At 34.0% G+C, this 22,314-nt stretch overlaps 1 protein-coding gene across 14 annotated transcripts in view; it reads right to left on the minus strand.

Moving 5' to 3' along the window:
* Nucleotides 1–22,314, minus strand: part of NEK10 (NIMA related kinase 10) — a 78,216-nt gene that overhangs the window by 20,260 nt on the left and 35,642 nt on the right. For all 14 annotated transcript variants that reach the window (XR_001553147.2, XR_001553146.2, XR_004306058.1 and 11 more), the window contains 6 exons: nt 14,960–15,089; nt 14,280–14,350; nt 10,204–10,417; nt 3,935–4,118; nt 3,764–3,850; nt 291–339 (listed from right to left, as the gene is read on the minus strand). Coding sequence is in view for 9 of the 14 variants with exons in the window: in XM_032442361.1 (XP_032298252.1) it covers nt 291–339; nt 3,764–3,850; nt 3,935–4,118; nt 10,204–10,417; nt 14,280–14,350; nt 14,960–15,089 (735 nt within the window). In the remaining 5 variants the exon portion in view is untranslated. The remainder of the gene's footprint in view (nt 1–290; nt 340–3,763; nt 3,851–3,934; nt 4,119–10,203; nt 10,418–14,279; nt 14,351–14,959; nt 15,090–22,314) is intronic.

The following is a 22,314-nucleotide window of genomic DNA, read 5'->3' on the forward strand; positions in this document are numbered from 1 at the left end:
AACCAGAATTTTCTAAACAACTTATTTCATTTTAATGATGATGTAGCAATGTCCACTTATAAAAGTTCATCACTTTAATGCCAGTCCTTAAATTATTCACATAAAGCTGCCATGTGCAAACATCTTCAAGGTCTTAAAACACTCTAATTAGCATAGGCTGATACAAAATGAAGTAACAATGAATAAGGAAATGTTTAATGGAAGTAACTGCAACTTTTGTGAAGTGACTGTAAGTGATCATAACAATGACCATTTATATAATCCATATTAAAATTATAGATCATACATACCTAATCTGCGGTTGTCTTTCAGAAGTACCACGGCTTTGTTTTATGATACCTGCAATGAATGCATAAATATTATCTCTCCATTAAAAAATAATCATATATATTCACGACCAGTCTTTCTATTTCTCAGATATGGTTTGAAAATAACTTTTAAAAGGCAGGGGTAAACAAACTAAATTCACATTTGCTCTTTGACGTCAAAAATGTGCTTGCATTTTACTTTCAACCCTGCAGAATTCAGATCTTCACTGAAACAAGGAAAACACACAGACCACAGGACCAACAGATGTGTTACCAGCTTTCTAGGAGGACCTTGGATGGGTTGTCTAACACTTGTTTTACCAGAGTTTTATTGCCACTATTCTATTAGTTAACTATTTAAACTTACTTCTTTAATAATTTAATAATGATTTTAAGACAAGGATACAATCAGGTGTTGGTCAAACATCCAATTAGCAATAAAACTGAACATGAACACGTGTCACATATTGCATACTGCCAAAAATCTTGAAAAAGAGGAGTGATATCTGGTGAAACTGATTATTGATGCACTTGGAAAGTATTGTCCTAAAGCAAGCATTTGTCTTAAGTTACCATCTTAAGCTTGAGACTTAAAATATTGCTACAAAACAATTTATTTGACAATAATTTTGACACGAGGCCACTCTATCCTACAAGGTTTCTCACTTTGAAAGAGAAGGAATAAATATATGCTTAAAGCAACAGCTATTTCATCTGGTCAAAGTCCAAAATGGAAAATGTGGAAATTTATTTTTCCCATACAATCAAAAATTTTCAATACAAATCCCGACCTTCTTGACTACCTATGATGTTCTTCCACACTAGTAATATTACAAGCATTCCTATAAAACAACAATAGTGCCACCTAGTCATTCAAATAGCTTAAAGGAAAAAAGATAACAAACTTTTTACAGTATTTACTTACTGTCGGTACTACTACTAAAGACATATTAGTTTTTGAACAACAATAGTTTTCAGAGAGCAAATATTTCTGAGAATCTTAAATCTTCTTCTTGCGTTCAACCACATTTTCAACTGTGATCTGAAATATAGTTCCTCTATTTTTCCTACTTAACTAAGATCCTCTGCCTTGAATGAAAAAAAATCTTACAGAAGGCTGGCTTCTGTCACACAGAATTCACTTTAAGCCATCCCTAAATTATTTACCTTTTATTTAAGTCAAAGTTATCTGCTTACATGGAAGAAACAAAGATAGATTGAAAGAAAGAGGAAACATCATTTTTTCCTTGCTCATATTTGCAAAACAGCCATTGAAACTCTGTAGTAGTTAGACCAAAAGTAGGTTTTGTAAAAGTACTTGCTATACACCATAGCAAACAATGTAGTTCCTTCTAGATGTAAAGATATTTTGATTAACTTTGTCACAATAGATAGAAAAATGCAGCGTCTACTATCTAGAAAGCAAACAAGGACTTTCAAAAGAAAAAGCTATGTCTGTTTCTATTCATGGAATACATACTTTACCTGTTTTGGATGAAGAAACCATAATACAAATACAAAACCAAATGTTCCAACTGAACCTGAATAACATTGCTTGAGATAAGCATTTTGAATTACACTCAAAAGGCATTATGCTGTAATAAATAATATAATATATTTGGGAAATATATATATGAGAAAAACTGTAACAGAAGCACATGGCTAGACTGCTAAGTTTGAACACAGTTGTTTCCCACAGTATTAAAAACAAATCCCCTACTCCAGTATTCATATACTAAATTGGATTTGAAATACTATACTCTTTGTTTCAAATAAATGGTCTCTACCAGTAAAAAGCTCATATCCAAATTTTCTTGATCATTTGCTTGACTCACAACATTTGACTTGCAAATCTGCCAGCTCATATTACAAGCACATGATATTTCACACCAAAGAGACTGTCTCACCACGCACTGTAGAGAAGCAGAGATGTAGTATTTTCTGATACGTATGCTGAATAAAATATATATTAAAATTTACCCCAAAAAAACCTAGAAATCATGTTGCAGAACATCACTAAACACCAGTCAACACCCTTCAGCTCCCTTGGTATCACTTATTGTGCTAGAACCAAAATGAGCAGCTACAACAGGGAGAGAAGTCTCTTCAGACTAGACACAGAACTACAGGTGATCTAAGGTTGTTTGACTGCAAAGGTTGTTGACTTGAAAAAGCAATCCTGAGCTATTTATACACCAGTTGAACTGTATATGCTTGGAAGAATATGTGCAACAACTTCTGGAAATGCTGACTTCAGTTATTAGGTAAGTGGAGCTGGTTGAATCTTTTCATTCAAAATATTTCATTTAATCAGTGGAAATGCGGCAAGAAAATAGAACAAACATCAGAGAATATTTTAGTGTCCAGATTTTAACACAGAAAAATGAACAACAAGGAAATCATTATCACTAACACTTGGGGTGCGGCAAGTTATATATTACATAGAGATTTCCAATATCTCTGGACATTGCTGAGCTAGCCCACAAAGAATTCAGTAGGTATCACACAATGTGTTATTCTTCCAAATAAACACAGAACCAAAATAATTCAGCCATACACTGCTGCTCCTACAGAGATTCCTTCTGTGCAGACTTCTCTCAGCATTACACTATGCCTCTCTCTATCCGGTAACCTTACGCTGTCACTGTCTTAGCAGAATAGAGCAACAAAAAAGTTCACCAAGAAAATTTTGGTAATAAACACTGTTTTTATACTATAAAATGTTCTTTTATTTCTGCTAACATAATCAGAATCCTACCTCATTTAATAGTTAGATCTTGGACTTAATAATTAAATCATACTTAGAAGGCAGCCAATATTACTGATGTCACTTTTTTTTTTTTTTTTCCCCATATTTTGAGCATAATCCAAAATCTATTACTTAATACTCAACATAGCTGACTCCTAACTTTTTGCAATAAACAAATTAAAGGCAGAATGAATGCCATATTTTGTCATGTAAATCCTTCTTAATTCAAATCTAAACATTAAGTATTCCTGTAGTAGAATTTAATGAACTTACACAGATAAAACTTGCCTCTGTCAGCATTTTCTTTTTATACGTCCACTAGCTGGGCACTCCATTTCTTCATATGCATAAAATTATTGTCACTGAGACAAGAGTTTTCACATTGTCTGTCTTGTTTCTTATCCACTCCAATTATCTTATGCTTCAAATAGAAAGCCAACTTCATTGCCAGGTTTCTCAATAATATTCCAGTTTCCATAGCCATTATTTGAAAATAAAGGTATGAGCTATATAAATAAAATATCATGTAAAATGAATTTTACTGGAAACGCATGCTTTAGAGGTGGAATTAATTTAGTTTTCTTTTACTTTGGGACCCATAACAGTTGGTGAGATTGCAGTGACTCATCAAATACCCTAGCATTTCAGAATAAGTGGCTATTTTGCTATTAGAAAGCACTGATCACTCATTCTTAAAATTTCTTACCAAAAGCAGACTGTTTCAAATGACTTGAGCTAGAACTACTTGAGTTGTCCAATGCATCGAGCTCATCATCTAATTCTGAGAACAAATCTGCAAAGAAAAATTAAAGGATAGTGTTTTTAATCCACTTCCGAGCAGTATAATGATATTTCTGATTATTTTTTTGCCAACTACCTTTCCCAGAGTTCTCTAAACTGCTGTCGTCCTCTATAAGGATTTCTTCATATGTTCTCTTCTCATCCTTTCTACATGTAGAATGACAGTTCTCTGTCAGGATGCCGAAGTTTTCTGAAAAATCAGTTTTGCAACTGGCTGTTCCAATGGTGCTTCCTTGAAGTCTCAACTTGTCATAATGGTTCTGACAACACAGAGCAAAAAGGAAATGTTAGACACTGTTCTTATACAGCACCTGTTAGAAAACTTGCAAACGGAAGAGTCATTTGAATGCAAAAAATTTTGAAAGCAGACTGCTTTTATGATCTCTCTATATATTATTCTAAGTCTTCTCATATTATTGCTGCTGTGCATCAATGAGTTCATGTTTCTTTTAGTACTGCCAGCACAAAGTGTGATAAAGAACAAGACATAAATTATGCAAATCCATCAGGTTTCTCTGCCCACAGCAGTGGCATTGAAACTAGATGATCACTGAGGTTCTTTTCAATCTAGGCCATTTTGTGATTCTATTATTCTATATCCTGAAATTACCTTAATATTAAAGATAGTCATTTGTTTAACCTGATAGATTTGCATAATTTATCTCTTGTTCATTATCACACTTTGCACTGGCAATACTAGAAGAAGCATATAATACATTTCTAATTAAGTCTATTCTTACAGGGTGTGTCAATGGCAATCTGGACTGTATCTAAGGCATTTTTCTTCCCCAGTCAAACTAATGAAGCATTTCTACCTTATTGGGACACAGCAGAAGTCACATCCTGCAAATCATTGTTTCTCATCTGTACCCATGCTGGTGCTCATAAACATACGTAACAGAAAAGTTTTACTGAACTTGTTAAGTACTTCAAGTGTTTATTAAACTGAAAATGAGTAGTCAGCAAAATTTTTCAGTATCACTTTTGACCTGGATCCAAAATTGCTGAGCACAGTCACTGAATTCCAATGACAGACTAGATGAAATTTCGATTAAATGTGCATACAAGCATATCATGTCATATTACAGCATACACACTATATACAATGTTGCATCAGGGCAAGTGACAGATTTTGAAGACAAATTTGACAAACTGGAGTAACTGGGGGGGAAAAAAACCAAACTTTAAGGATGAAAAATGCAAAGATCTATACAGGGAGAAACAGCTGTGCGCAGCTTGGAAAAGGACAGCATCTCTACGTGAAAAGATATGGGGATTTTGATGGATAAGATATAAAGCAAAAATCAGCAATACCACTGTGATGTGTGAAGAGGAGAATAATCTCTAAGAACTGTATAATCTTTCTGCTGAGTCTCAATAAGGTTCTCAGTAGGAGTAATTGAGTTCAGTTTTGACTAAACTTACTTAAATATATATATATATAGGGAGAGAGATATCAAAGAAGAGATATGAGAATAATCAGATGTCTTAGAAGACATGAATTAGAAAGCCAGGTTGATCAAATTTGATTTTTTAGCCCAAAGAAAAGAAATGACAGAGGAGACATACAAGTTATTCCCACTGTTGAGAGAAAATATGCAGCTTAAGCTGTAATGAGTACAATTTAAATTAAACTTTAAGACCACCCAATATGAAGGAAGGATTTAGACATCTGAAATCCTGCAAACAGAAGTGGGCACACATTGTGTAATAGGTTTGAATGTTCTCTGTAAATCTAATGCTGAACTTATTGCTCTCAGAACAAGTGTATGACAGCTAAGAGTGGATCTGGAAATTTCAAAATCAAACATCCCATATATGGACATGCTTATGTCCATCTAATATCTCCTGGAAACAAGACACAGATAGCAAATGTATTCTGTCAAGCATACAATGTGAGACTAACATTTTCTTGAAATAAATAAATAAAAATAAAAATAAAAATAAAAATAAAAATAAAAATAAAAATAAAAATAAAAATAAAAATAAAAATAAAAATAAAAATAAAAATAANAAAAATAAAAATAAAAATAAAAATAAAAATAAAAATAAAAATAAAAATAAAAATAAAAATAAAAATAAAAATAAAAATAAAAATAAGAAGAGAGACAAACTGCAGATACAGTTTATAGCACAGTGTAGATGTGCTATGGACATGCCTAGGATTTCAAGTTACTACAGGACAGTTCAGTTTTCTACATATTATCTTTGGATGGCATAAAAGATTGATCTTGGATCCTCGGAGTGTGGGGAGCATTCCAGCTGTTTCGCCTAGAGCTTACAGTAGGCCTCTCGGTTTTGGGACTCACTCTCTCTCCTATTTTGCTTGATTCATTAGCCTTAATTTCAATTATATTTTATTATATTTACTGACGGTAAAGTGAGTTACAATTCATTCAATTCTGGTTCCAAACTACTTCCTTATACAGGAGAGTCTACCTTGTCATGATAGAGACTTTCTATCACTAAACACTTTTATGACTGAAGGGTGAAACCCCTGTCAAGAGTGACAGGTATCTCTAAGGCTTTCAGACTAGTCTCAAATTCCATGATTTTATTGAAGTACTTCGACATATACATGAAGATGAATTAAACATATTATATGTTCATCCTTAACAGGACTGTCCTTAAAAGCAATAACTTCCAGCATTTAAACCCTATTTCCAATACTTGCTACATAAGTTCCAAAACAGAAGGCTGCCAGAACAAAACCAATGGGTTGAAATGTGGACAAATTAAAAACTTGTAGACTGCTAAACTTTCATGACAACCCTGTGACCTCACCCATGATTGGGCCATATTGTTGCAACATTAATAACCAGTAACATTCAAAGTGATTTAAAGGTAATACCTCTCTTCGCATCAACAACTATGTATCATGCACAGTCGTTTTAAGAAAAAAATAAATAAATAAAAAGTATACATTATCATAGGATCACTGAAGATGGAAAAGATCTCCAAGATCATCCAGTCCAACCATCCACCTACCACCAAAGCTTCCGCACTAAACTATGTCCCTTAGTATAACATCTAAACATTTCTTGAACACCTCCAGGGACAGTGACTCAACCACCTCCCTGGGCAGCCTGTTCCAGCACCTGACCACTCTTTTGGAGTAGAAATTTTTCCTAAACTTCAACCCAAATCTCCCGTGGTGCAACTTCAGGCCATTTCCTCTCATCCTATCACCAGTTTTGAAGGATAAGTAGCCAGTCTCCACCTCACCACAACCTCCATTCAGGGAGCTGTGGAGAGATATGAGCACTGATTGGCTAAACTGAACAAATAGAATCCAGAGGAAAAAAAAAGAGACTAATATGAACATTGGTCCATTTTTTGTTTCTGTATCTACACTGACAAGAAAAATAGATGAATTCAAACTAAACTGCTAATTAAGTACTACTTTGCAATGCGTGTGGTGGTGCTTGGAAACTACCAACATTAGTATTAGCAGGATCAAACTGCCAACAGTGCAGAACTGAACTTGGGTGTGGAGGAAAATGAGTAGATGAAAATGGCTGAATCATTTTGATCTTCTTTGCCTTTCAAATAGCTGTGAGCCTGTCCTCCTGTTTTTAGAAGTTGGATAGACTGATTACTGTTTTCCTTATCATGAGAGTTCCTAGACAACTGCAGAGTGGTTACAAATGTATGGATTTGTAAACTATGAGTCTTAACTCTTCTCCTCTGGCCACACATAACTGCGGGTGAAGAAAGAGACTGAGAAAAAGAGAATTGATTCCTGTTGGTATAGAAAAATGGGAACGGTAACATGCTCTGCATTTAGAGGTATTCCTACAGACTAGATCACATTTATTTTCATTGGGGTCTTTCTGATGTAAGGGAAATACAAAGGAGTCTCAACTTATTTGCAGACTTTGGGTGTGCTGCTTATGTTTCTAAACCTATCTTTAAAAGACATAATACAATATTCTAATTATCCACATGTGGATTATGAAGGTAAATTACTCATGCCACTGATGACAGAAAACTGCCTCAGCCATTTCTGGCTCTTTAATATTTAAATGTTGTTCTGCTGTATTCCTTCTTTCACTATTTCCAGCCAATAAACAGACAAACAGTTTCTGCAAGAGAATAAGTCAGGTTTCTTAGTGTAGCCTGGAATCAAGCTGCTGCAAGAAGAATAATCAAAGAATGTTTCCAGGCAGTGATATCTTAGACTACCAGAAATATAAAACCATGATATCTGCAGATGTAGGCCTGAAAGGATTAGTGTTTACCTGAAGATAAAAATTCTATCTAGAAGTAAGATTACTCATCTAAAAAATTTTATATTTTCATATAAATGAAAAATATCTCATATATTTATATTTATACAAATAAAAAATATCTCGTATTTTTATGTCTCATATAACACTCATATAAAAATATACAAGTGAGAAGCTGATGATAATTATTGTTTATTTTTAGGGTTATTTTCAAGGATGGATTTTATACCATACTTGTCAGGCTACATATCTATGTTTCTTCAGCATCATCTGGTGATCTGTCTGTCATACTGCCTATTGATCATTTTCTATACTGGTCTTAAGTTATGTATGAAAGAGATTCTACACTGGCTTTAAAAGGTCTATGGTGCATCATTCCCATAAGCAAAAACACAGAGCACGCTCTTTATTTCAGAAACATTAACAACATGACACAACTGTCACTGAAAAAGGAGGCAAAAAGTACATTTTAGCAGAGAGAAAACAAAGTATAAGGTAGCTGGCTTCAACAAAGCATTGAACTACAGGCAGAAAAACTGAATTCTCTGACACCCTGGAAAAATGACAAATTACCTAGCTATGGACTTGCTGGAGCCTTGACTAAGATTAATTAGCTTGTCCATACCTTGCAGTTTTCATTTAAGGATCAGCTGCTTAAAATTATTCCTAATATATGAAGTCACTATGTTGTCTTTTTTCTTAAGTAAAACTTTTCAGGAATAATTATTCTTTTTATTAGAAATCCTCCAACTTTGTAAAGTTTCCCTTCAGTACTGAAAGCAAAGAAACAATCTGGCTCCTTCTAATTCTAAGCACTGTAACACCTCAAAGATATGTGGAAAAATCCCATCCTGATATATTCTGTCTTAATTGGAACAAGAGCTTACAGCCAAGACTTCCACTTATCATTAGGGAGCCATACTCTCTCAGTTTCCACAGAGTTCTGGGTCTTTCTTATCCACTGGAGTGGAAATAGAGTATCCCTTCCTTAAGAAGACTAGCCATTATACCCTAGAGTAGAGAGGGACTTTCCTTCTCTTTTTGCAGATTGGAGTATTTTTTTTTCATTTATTTTGTTATGTAACAGAGCTGAAGTACTCTAAGTTCACTGTAATGCTAGTAGTCATACGATATCATACAGGTATCTGGATAGAGCACTCTTCTCTAAAAGCAAGACAATTGCAATGAAATCCAAACTCAACCAATTTTACATCTATTGTAGGTATTTTTGCAAATTTTCTCTCAGTTACACAAGAAAATGACTAAACCGAGACACAGAAATTAATGATACAGAATAAGTTCTCAAACATGTAGGGTAAGGAAACTCAAAAAAATATAGGGAAAATAATTTTTCATCCTGCTGTAATTCATTATTCCTACCCTGTATCATTCTTCTTTATTAGTACCCCTTACATTTTACATTAGTTGGATGGATAAGGGCAGTGGTGTAAATAATAATTTTACTTTATAATTTCCCTTAACAATAATTATCACAGTGGAAAAAAAAAAAAAAAAAAAAAAAAAGTTCTTGTATTTTTTAAGTAAAATCTCCAGGATCACATACAAGTTTGGTTCATAATGTAAAATACTGACATCCTTCATGAAGAGTGCTTAAAACAGCCTGTAGCAAATAAAAGAACTTTAGGAGATATATCTGCAAAAGTGTAAAAGTGTGTCAGACAGTAAGGAATTATTAACAAGTACCAGCATCAATGCTCTTTAAATCTGTAATTTAAAATTCTGTATTTTCCATTTTCTAGATTCCACTGTTTGTGAATCATACCCTATATCACCTATTTGTTCTGCTGGAGAGGCATCTTATTCACAAGTGCAATTAAATATTTATTAGTAATTAAATATTAGTAAGTATTTATTAGTAATTAAATACCATCAGATTCTATCAAAACTGGAAGTACCTCCATAATAACATCATTTTCCAACGTGGAATGAAAGCAGTTTTTAAGGTTCTGCTAATTTTGCTGTATGAGGAACATCCACCAAAAAAAAAAAAAAAAAAAAATCAAAAATCCTACATGGAAAATGTTCTAACACAATTGGTTTTCTCAGATATGGCCAACAGTAATAAGCAAAAATAAAGCTTAATGCACATACTTACTTGAGGTAAAATACAAAGCTGATGTTGACAGGCTGCTGCATTTCGGTTAGCTTCCGTGAAGTACCTCTGCGTTCGTCTTCTCTCCCTATCCAGTTTCTTCTCCAAAGTGAGATGGGATGTTGATAAAACATCCAAATATTTCATCATCACATCAGACAGCAGTGAGCTGACCTCCACTATGTCTGGACGTGTCTCTGCATCAGGGGTCAAGCACCTTTAAAAAGAAGTATTCTCTAATGAAAGCTAATTACTTCATTCCAAAAGCTTTGCTACCACTGCATCCTTTCATTGGTAATTATCAAACCATGCCAGCCAGCACTTGGGACAAAACAGAAATTTAGCAAGGGAACATTCTTCATTTCTTGCACTCTCAAAAAATTAAAAATGGATGCACTTCAGAAAGGCATAAATAACTTTAAACAAAAAGACTGAAGAGAGAACATCTGCTAGCTTATAAAAATGTAATTTCAAAAGTCTTCATAGTGACAAATTTATCAAGCAGTATCTTCCCATTTGAATTTGTAACAAATACAGTAAGATAACAGAGATGTAGAAGTTGTCACAACAGATAGTACAGCGGGTGCACACAGGGGCCCAGAAGCTCTGCTCAAGCCTATGGGGGACAGCCTGACTCTGAGTAGCTTTGGTGTTGACACACCAAAGGCTATTGTAGAAAGACTACCAAGACTCATCTGACATTTGGGTCACTACCCCCATTCTGCTCATCCATATGGACAAGGATAAGGTAAGGGTAAGGATTAGAGAAACAAACCAACATGATTTTAAAAACTTACTATACCAACACAAAAGACATGTATGTGATTGAGAACAGCTGGAATGGATTTATCACGGGCCAGTCATACCTGATGGGTCCCTGTTATGAGATAGCTGTTCTGTAGACAACGGGAGACCAGTATATTCTGTGGAGACCTTATACTGCAGCAAAGCCTTTAACATAATATTCTGCAGATGACAGGTTGGGTAAATAACCATCTGAAATTATTGGCTCAAAGAGGTGTTATCAGAAGTGCAAAGTCCAGATGGTGGCTGGAAGTAGGATTCTTCAGGGGCTGGGTCTGAGCCAGTACTGCTTAATGTCTTTATTAATAACCTAGACGACTGAATGAATTCTCAAAAAGCCTATGAAAACTAAATTGATGGGAACAGTTGATACACAGATGGATAATACACCTTGATCACGGGGACCTGACCAAGATAAATAGAGATGACTTCTATTTATTCAGTGTGATAGTATAGAAACAAAATAAATGAATTCTCAAAGGTGATAGGGAAAGAGGCAATATGCACAATCTGCAAAACAGTTAATTCCAAGTAGATATGAGGATATATTTCTACTTCTAAAAGGTGAACAAGAACTGTGGAAGAGGATCTAGGAAAGTTGTGGGATCTTCATCTTTCAAGACACTCAAAATACTGACTTACTATGTCTAAAGTCTCCACTTTAAGTAAATTGAATAAATGACCTCCTGGAGTCCTTGTCAACCTACATTAATTTACATTTCTATGCTTTGTGTTTCAGGAACTCCAGATAGCTGTTTAGTAACCATAAGGGGTCAATTTTTAAATCCCCAGAATATTTTGTACTTAGAGAAGGCATGCAAGCTGATAGACACAGTTCTCCATGTACTATACACGGTCATAAATCTAATAAATCCAGAAATCTGATAACATTCTATTATTTTCATGCAGAGTAATATTTAACAGCATACAATGACCCAACACTCTTTCTTAAAGAAAGCATCACAGAATGATTGTATTACTTCTAAAATAGTACTTTCTAGGGAAAAAAAAAAAAAAAAAAAAGTGGCTTAATTCAGTAAAATTGGATCTTAATAATAACGATAATACTGAATAATAACAATAATGAATGCAATTTTTCAGTTATAAAATTAAATTTTTAGTGTTTTCTATTCCTTATAAATAACCTTATTTAATAATTCCCTTTATCTTTAACAGGTATTGTGTTAGAGTTACTCAGAAATTAACTTCTTCATTATGATGTTTTCTCACCTGTACTATCAGTACAAATTCCCTATTACTGAATTTGTCTCATATTCTGTATTCCATCTAAATATCTCACAAAAATAAATTAAAAACTAAAGATAATATCTCATTTAAGGATTAATGCATAGTAAGAGAATAAACAAATTTTTTTTAATCTTTTCATGCTTCCCACTGCTTTTAAAATAAGCTGGAAAATGTAGACAGGAAAAAAAAAATAATGTTTATTTTACATGCAGATACCTATTTAATTATCTATTTAAACCAGCTAATCTTAGTAAATAATTAATATTTCAGCCAATCTCATAATTATATGGGTCTTAGAGTTGACCTGTTTTATACAGGTACTCTATCTAAAATTATAAAAAGTAAATCAATAGCTGACCTTCAAAAAAACCTTTAGAAATGCCCACTATAGAGTTTCCTCTCAAGAATGAAAAGGAGAAGATAGAGGGACCAGATTCTCACCTACATCTATGTCATTAATAGAGATATGATAAAAAATTATGAAAATGTAATACATACAAATACTGATATGTATCTTGACTTGAAAGTATTTTCTGGAAACATTTGGGAATACTACTTTAATCTTAAATGGTGAGCAATGAATTAGTAAATCCAGTTATTCCAACTACAAATACTTGTAAATATTCAAAACATTTCATGACCTTTTAAATCTTAGTTCCATTCTACTAGTTCCTATCTTCTCTTCTTGTTCTTCATCCTCAAGGTCTTTAAATAATACAAACTTTTTTGTGTAGAAAATATAATACAAATATCTTACATTCCTTACACTATAAAGCACTTTTGAGAGGTGGAATTCAACATCCGACTGAAAAAGAAAGCTATTAAAGTTGTTTTTGGAGTTTTTCTGAAATGGAAAATCAAAAGAGCTAAATCTCTTAGAAGTTCTCCAACTCACTTTCTATACTTTGCCTCACACATTACATTAACACCAGGAACATGTAATCATAACTAAACGAAATATGTGATGAGTGAGTGGAACAAATACAGGTTCTTCTTTTCCTCCATTACTGTGTTCTCTCTGCTTCATTAACAGGATTATAAGATAGCAGGAAATGTATTACTATCAGTCACAAAACTATGAATGTGATCATACAGTGCTTTATAACTGTACTTGAACATTACTTAATATGTTGTAATTCTATGGAAAAAAATAATTTGATGTATAGTGGATTAACTAGAGCACTGGCAGCATTAAAATTCAGTGCTGAGTCTGGACTGCTAAATGTGGTGTCCCCCGGGGGCCTATAAATGGGACCAGTGCTCTTCAACATCATTGTCAGTGACCTGGATAGTGGGACTGAGTGCAGTCTAGTAAGTTTGCTGACAACACTAAGGTGAATGGTGCACTTGATGTAGAAAAAGGAAAGGATGCCATCCAAAGGGACTTGGATAGGCTTGAAAAGTGGGCATACAAGTTGGCACACAATTGGGCAAACAAGTCAAATGCCAGATGTTCCACTTGGGTCAGGGCAATCCCAGATATGGGTATAGAGTGGGAGAAGAATGCCTTGCAGCACTATGGAGATGAACTTGAGGGTCCTGATGAGTGAAGAGCTGGACCCGAGCCAACAGTGTGCACTTGCAGACTAGAATCACAGAATCACAGAAGGCCAGCAGTATCTTCAGGTGCATCAATAGAAGGGTGGAAATGACTGTCCCCCTCTACTCTGCCCTTGTAAAGCCCCATCTGGAGTACTGTGTCTACATCTGGGGACCCAAAACAAGATGTGGAGCTGCTGAAGCTGGACCAGAGGAGGGCCATGAAGATGACCAGATGACTGGAGCATCTCTCCTATGAAGAAAGGTTAAGGGAGCTGAGCTTGTCCAGCCTGGAGAAGAGAAGGCTCTGGGGAGACATTGCTTCCAGTACTTGAAGGGAGTTTATAAACAGGAGGGAAACAGACGTTTTACACAGGCAGACCATGATAGAACAAGAGCAACTATACTTTAAAATACAAAAATGGGAGACTTCAGTTAGATGGTAGGAAAAACATTTCAGCAAGATATCAGAACAAAACAAGATTTACCTCTTAATGGTAAGTGACACTTTTTCAGAGTACAGTCCATCTGGCACAGGTTCATAAACAGCTCCTACTATCTGTAAAATAAAAAATCTGTAGTTAATTGAATATATATATATATATATATGTTTTATTTAGAAATTTCATATGATAAATACTTCTTGAAACAATCTGATGGGCAGGCATTACATAATCAGCTGTAACTTGCAAAATAACCTAGAACACATCTTCTAATGCAAAATATCACTTCTAATCAGGTTTCCACGTTAAAGTACATAACCACTGTAGACTAAGGGGATGCAATATCCGAATAAGGGAAACATTTACAAAGAACAATTATTTACTTTTATTTTTAATCATATCCAAACATCCACAGAGTTCTGTAGGGCAATACACAACCCTACAGAAAACACAATATTATAGTAAGAAGAAAATGTATACCTAGAGAACATATCACATAATGCAACAATAAAAATATAACAGTCTGAGAAGTAACCGTATATTTACAAGCAATTTTTGTAAGTAGAATGGAAAAATTGTAACTCATACTGTGAAGAACGATCCTGCTCATTCACACATCAGAGCAGAGAGCATTTTGTGCTTCTACAGCCTGAAATACAAATTTTCATGGACCCTGTGATCACATGTAGTAATAACTGGTGTGTTGATCTGGCAAATCTGAATACCTTAGTTGCCAAGGAGAGCATATTGGTGCTGTAAAACGGTGGGTTCAGAGTTGCCATCTGATAAAGGATACATCCTGCAGCCCAGACATCAGCTTTCTCTCCATATGGCTCACACTTTACAACTTCAGGGCTAAGCGAAAAGCAGTGCAAACCACAAGTATTTAATTGTTAGTTTTCACCTAGTGTTAGCCTCAATTAAAAAAAAAAAAAAATCATTAGTCACTGCAATATATCTCCAGAGCACATACTATTACCTTCAAAAGCTTGCATTTCCTTTACTATTCAAATTCTTTAAATGGAAGTATAATTAATAGATTTTTTTACTCTTCTGCAATTCTTGACACAATAGTAGTTTAAATTTTGTTCAATGTCCTTTCCATGTATTTCATTCTATGCCTTCAGAACTAATAGATATAAATGAACTAGAGCAATCAGAACTTGCTTATGATTATGGCAATTCAATAAAATGAACTAGAGAATGGGTAAATGTATCACATACTGCTGTAATTCACATATCAAAAATCCTTGAATCATTCCCAATTTAGAATATTAATATATGTGATTTTGTTACTAACATGAAAAAACAAACTTTGCTTATTATACCATTTTTCATCCTGCTAAAACTATTGTAAAACGTTATCAGTGGTGATTCCAAATAGACACTCAGCAACCGAATGACAATTTAAAGAAATAAATTGAAAATTCCACTTAAAGAAAGTGAAAGAAGGCAGCAGTTTCAGTTCTGACTCAGTACAAAGCAGATTCCACTTCCTTCTCTTAATTTAATAATTTTCATAAATCCGGATGACAGTAATTTATATTGGTAGAAATATTCTGACATTGGACTTCCAATTTTAGCAACAAGTAAAGCTCATATCACATGGTAGTTTTTTCAGTTCATGTCTTCACTCTTTTTGTCCACTGACAAAACATATTTGTCTGTATTCATCGATAAAATCAATTTGAAAATGTGTTGGGTTTTTTTTTTCATTTGCTTTCAGATTAGAATTTGGAGTCACTGTATCAACATTATGACTATCGTTCAAATACCTTTGGTAAAATACCTTTTTTTAGAGTTAGGAGGCACTGTGCAAATTCAGTTACTGATGCATATACTGGATATGCTGCTAGAAGGTGTGCTGCCAGTTTGTACAAAATAAATGCAAGAAGTACATTTTAAAACAAACGGGATGACATCCCTTAGATAAATTATTATGTGGAAATGAGTGATCTTAATAGAACATAAATTCAGAAGGGAGTTCACTGAAGGAAGTTATATAGTCTGACAGGTCAGACATTCATCAAACAAGATAAAGTTTTCTGTGAGAAAGTTCAATAGGTAATTCCCTGGAATTTTGCTTTTGTAAAACCATGGAGATGAATAAATGGTGTTGAACATAATGCTAAAATACAACTCATTCTCTAGAGCTGGACTGTCATTACTCCTCACTTGGATAGCAGTTCTTCAGAGGGCCTTGAAAAACTTTAACTTTTATATATTAAGTATATCTAATAGAGCAAGGATTGGTGTGGCTATTTACCATACAGATGGTGATAGTATAGTTTTGCATAGCAGACACCAAAAGAATATTTTGAAGACAAAAGGCAATAGAGACATACAGAAGCAACCATGACCTGCCCAGCAAAATCTTGTATTCATGTACAGGGCAGAATCTAGCTTGATCGTCAGAGTAAACAGCAGGCCATTGGAGTGGAGCCTAGCAAAAACATATTTGTAGATAATGTGATTTGGAAATTACAGAAAAAAATACAGTGCCAATCGGTTTATGAAGATTTTGGTTTTAATGTGGTTTCACAAGAACACATAATTGATTGAAATTATTGAAAATATTTGGTCTGTTTGTTCACGATGAAAGATTTCCCATTCTAAATACCTATCTGATCCCTAATCCTTTTTTTTAAAATTATTTTATTTTAATTTTTAATCTAAAGGAGGACTTCCAGAGGAATACTACCTGGTCATTTCTTCCAGAACAAATGTCTGATATCTAGCACAGGAAGATGGCCAGTACCTTAATGTATATACTATCTCATGCTTCAGAAATACTGCAAATGACTGAAGTAAAACTTACATGATGTGACCACAAAGGAGATACAGAGGATCTAAAATCCTAAATGTTTATGACACTATGCTTTCATAGCAAATGAATTCAATGCTTAAGAATTTTAAATAGAATTTTCAAAAATTATTTGTTTACTTTTGAGAGATTAAGTAGTGAAATTCCTCACTGTGTTCTAAAGGCAAACCTCACCATCTGCTAGTTAGAAACGTGGGTGGGGTACAGTACTTGTTGACTAGTAGAACAGTTTTGCAGTCAAGCTGCACTGTTTGGATCTGCACTACTGAGGGATGTCAAACAAAGAAAGATCCTGGTTCTGTTCCTGTGCTCTGTTTCCCACAAATAGAAGGGTGGTAGGAATTCTTACAGTTTAATACATTTTACAACTGTGTATAAATTCTTACTGTCTGGTCAAGACCAAAAAGAATGAGTAGAACCAAACTGACATTTATCCCATAAAAATTCTAAAAAAACAACTGTCTTAGTAAAAAGTACAGAACAATGATTAAAGGTAATGGCATTGGTATGGTCTCTGGCTTACTTGCAAAAGCAGGCCTTTAATACTTAGATTAAGAGATCTGGATTGGATGAAATAGAACAGTGGCACTAATTAAATTTTTTGCAAACAGATGTCCACATCATAAAATGCATTCAGTGTAAAAATAAAATACTGAAAGGGAGATACTCTAAGAGCTGATAAAGAAGTTCCATTGCTTCAAGGGCTGATCATATTGCTGCAAAGCAGCAGTGCAGATGCTATACTCTGTAACACCCACAGTCACAGATATTAAGAGAGGCAGCAGATACTTTAAAAATTAGTCACTTTGTGATTGCAATTAACTTATTCATAATAATCACTGCAGTTTTCTTCTAAGTTTACACATCACTGCTCTTTTCCAAATTATGCATTCATGCTGAGAAGCTTGCTTCTGCTGCATTGTTTCAAGGAGAGTCCTTCACTGAATGAATGTCCACAGCAAAAGCAAGGCTGAACTCTTCTAAATCAGAGACACAGAAATATATCCAAAGAATAATTCTTGAAATGCTCAGTATCCTTGAACAGACTGATATATAATTTCTTCTCAGAAAGCTCACTCTTGCTCATCATATCTGCATTTAATGACAAACAGTCTACACAAGCAGCCTTAAAATGAGTCTTGAACTTGATTATGTCATCAATTAATCCACAGATTTTTCTGTTTTATCTTCTGAATTATTTTTGCAACATTAAATACCTAATTTAGAAGCTAATTTAATATTGTCCCACATTTTTTTGATTAGGGTAAAAAAGCAAATAGAAATTAAATCTTATCAATATTTGTTCTATTTATAAAACAGCACCATTTCATCAAATCATATCTATATAGCCTTGGAGACATTTTTACTATCAAACTTCCATTTATAACTTTAGTCACTGATGTTATTTTGTCATGGTGTTTATTTAAGAATACTCTAATCTTCACAAGCAGATTCTAGATTCTGCTACATTAATACTATCACATACTTTCATCTTTTCAAAACAGCATTAATTTTCTAGAGCTTATAAAGCCTGTAAGAAATGTTTTCAATACTATCAGGTTGACTTTACATGTGACAGAGCTGGTGAAGATTTCCCATGCTGCAGAGAACTTCAAGAAGTCAATTTTGACTTGTTTCAGTACAGTGTTCACTGATCAGTCTAAGTGTTTCTGACAGGTATACATACAGGTTGGTGTATTTCTCTCCATAATACAAGGTGCACCTTCAAATAAGATATGATTTCTACTAGATAGTTATAGATAAATTAAAGAGTGAATCCCCAAGATTAACTCCCAGACAGGTCATTACTATGTTAAAAAAAAAAAAAAAAAAAAAGTCCAAAGAAGTAAGAAGCAAATACCACCACAGAAGATTTTAACAATGAATGATAATTATTGCTTCTATCATAATAATTATCTGAATTCATTCTGTACACTTTGGTAGACATTTATGCAGTTATTGGTGGTTCTTCAAATACTCATCAGCAACAAATGTGTTTCAGGAAGTGACCCAAGCCACAAATAGTTGGAGGCTAGAAGAGTACAAAATATGGTTATCCCATTCTTCCTTCCTTATGGAGACGTACAAATAGGCACTGATGGACACAACAAGAGGAGAGATGACAGAAAAGTTTGCTTTACTTTTTTTTTTTTTTTGGTCCCACATAATGAAAAAATATTCATAGCTACTATTAGCTTCAGATATTCAGATCTCTTTGTTATGATATCTATAAAGTAATGCTTGCAGTGGATTACCTTTTTAGTTGTTGGTAGTTGCTGGAATAATTCATTACAGTAAAATAAACGAAGGAGCTTACATTTAAGTTCACATTAAATATTCTGTTTTTCACTGAACTACTGCAGAATGCTTTTGGAGTGTAGTAGGAAAAGAACATAGCTTCTCTATAATCAGTCCCCTGAATCACAGAAGAGGAGGTGGTGAGGGAGAAAATCTACTCATCCTTGCTTCACAAAGGTGAAAAATAACAAAGCTGCTCATTACAGTCTTCTCTCTGGATACTTTGCTGTAAGCTGTAGGTCACTTTTAGTAAGTACGGTAGGTTCATAATTACTAGAATAGCAACAAAATAAGGAACAGGAGCCATACAACTGACAATTCAAAGAAGAGGTTCTGTGAAAAGTGCTAAAAGCTACTTGCTTTTCTCACATACAAGAAGCAACCTTTTTTGGGTAGCCTATTCTGTATCCCTGGAGTGACAAAGCTGGAACAGCATTTTCAGTCTCTAGTTAGAAATTTTGCCTTCACAGTTATCTGTTTTGAAATGTATTGCCAAGGAATTCTACGGTGATTTATTCCATTGTCTACTAACTTGCATTTATTTTTCACATTAGAAATTCTTAAGTAATTATATTTGCAAACTATTACATGCAGCTATTATGTATATGCTTTTTCCTTACAAAACACACTCCTTCAAACATCCTAAGCCTCTTTTGACTATAGAAAGTTAACCATTTCCACCAACATTTAAAATGTACAGGGGCAGGGATGAAATTTGCTATGTTCAGTTCGCCATTTTACAGTGCAATAAATCTTCCTGCCACCAGATTGTGAATGTAATTTCAAAACGGGTAAAGTCAGCTAGGAGAGATAACTTTCACACGTATTATTGCTCCCCTCAGTGTAATCTCAGTAGTTTAATTTTCTAGAGCAAGCATTACCTTTCTTTATTAAGAAAACTTGTTTATTAATTATTAATTATTTCCAGTCAAGTCAACTCTCTAATCTAGTTCATCACTGCATATTTACATGTTTGTGTTGATCTAGGAGTTGAATAGCTGATTTGTTTTTCCAGTTATTTTTTAACTTGAATAATTTCATTGCAGCAATTTGTATCACTGCTTTAAAAACAACTGAAACTGACATAGCCCCAGGTTCTGGTTGGTTTCTGGATTTGTTTTCTTTTTGTAGGGGGAGGACATAATAAATACAGCTGCGAAGAGGTTACTGTAACAGAATTAAAAATAGCTTCTACTGAAACAACTTTCAGGTTTAACTTCAGTTCATAATGTTCATTTGAAACATTATTTTTATCCTTTTCTAAGTAAGAAAAGAATAGTTAACCAAAATATAACTAATAAAATATGCATAAACCTTCAGAATATTTCTTCTGAGCACAAAATTTATACAAAAATCTGCTGAACAGATCAAAAGACTTTTACACTAAGAGCTTCTGTGTTCTACTTCAGAAGCAGACTAGGGACGTACATCTGTGTGTTCTACCATCTTTGTACTTGTCCTACAAGAGTATACATATCTGACAGTGAAAGATTAATGTATTTATCTGACAGAATCTTTTCTGGCAACTTTATATTTTCTCTGCTTTTACGCACATAAACCTTCAGTGCCCAGTGAAAGTGAACTCTATCTGAATCTCACAGAGCAGTACCAAATAAACTCTTCATTGCTTAAGCACTTATTTTTAAAGTATCTTTAAAATGGAAGGATAAATCTCACTGATATTTCCTGTCTCTGTTGCCTCATGCTCTCTAAGCTGAATTAAATCTCTACATTTACAAACACTTCTTGTTTTATATAGAGAGATGAGTGTGCGCATAAATTTGTATATATCCAGTTATTAAATTTGTATAATGATCCAGTTCAGTCCAAATTTGACCTTCTTGCTTACACATTATATCTGTTGATCTGGAAAAAAAGTTTGCTGACAGTGTATAAAACTATTACACGTTTCTAGGCTTTTATTAGTTTTATCTTATTTCAAGACAACTTTAAAAGTCTTAAAGGCCCTATCAGAAAAGGTGATATTGCTAACATATGTTATAAAGAAACACATTTTACATTAACATTTAAGGAAAAAATTATCTAATTAAGCTCAAAATTGTATAATTGTTTCAACTGGTTTTATGCCTCCGAATTTCTAAGATTATCATGTGCACGTCTGGCTAAATACAAGGAAAAATCAAAGTGCCATCCGTTATGTAGTCTAGTGTTCCAGTATTACATACTTCTGGGAGACATAAAACAGAAAAACACATTGAAGTGCTAATTTATACTGACTTTTCCTTCAAATGAATCATGGAACAAAGTTTAATACAGCAAGAGGAGGTAAAAGACAGATTCTGAAACCTGAAAAAACTCTTTTCAATGTAATTTTTATTTATATTACTGAAGGCAAGCATCGTCTCATGGACAACACATCTAGTATTCTTAAGCATATAAAAATAACTAGCAGAATGTCAGGCTGTCAGTTTTAACAGAAATGCTGTAGATAAATTATATTTGTAAGTTGTGGGACCCATGTACACAGAAACTGAAACATTCTAAAAGGTGCTGATACTGTGCATCATGGGTCTGGTGTAACAGGTCAAGGGGAAACTGTTTTAAACTAAAAGAGAGGATTGGATATAAGAAAAAGGCTTTTATGGTAAGGGTTGTGAAACACTGGAACAGCCTGCCCCGACATGTGGTGAATGCCCCAGCCCTAGAGATATTCAAGATCTGGATGGGGCTCTGAGCACCCTGACGTAGCTGTAGGCATCCCTGTTCGTTGCAAGGGAGTTGGACTAGATGACATTTAAAGGTGCCTTCCAACTCAACAGATTCTACTATCCTATGATTCTCTGACAGATAGTTTTCAGTACTGGTTCCTTCTAATCAGACACAAATTTTCCAATGAATTACAACTGCAATTTCCTATGAAATGCTTTAGGGATTGGCCACAAATCTGTTACTTTACAAACAGATCAACAGAAGGAAAAGCCTTTTGTCTTCTCTAAA

This window comes from Coturnix japonica, chromosome 2 (genome assembly GCF_001577835.2).
Source record: "Coturnix japonica isolate 7356 chromosome 2, Coturnix japonica 2.1, whole genome shotgun sequence".
NCBI lineage: Eukaryota > Metazoa > Chordata > Aves > Galliformes > Phasianidae > Coturnix > Coturnix japonica.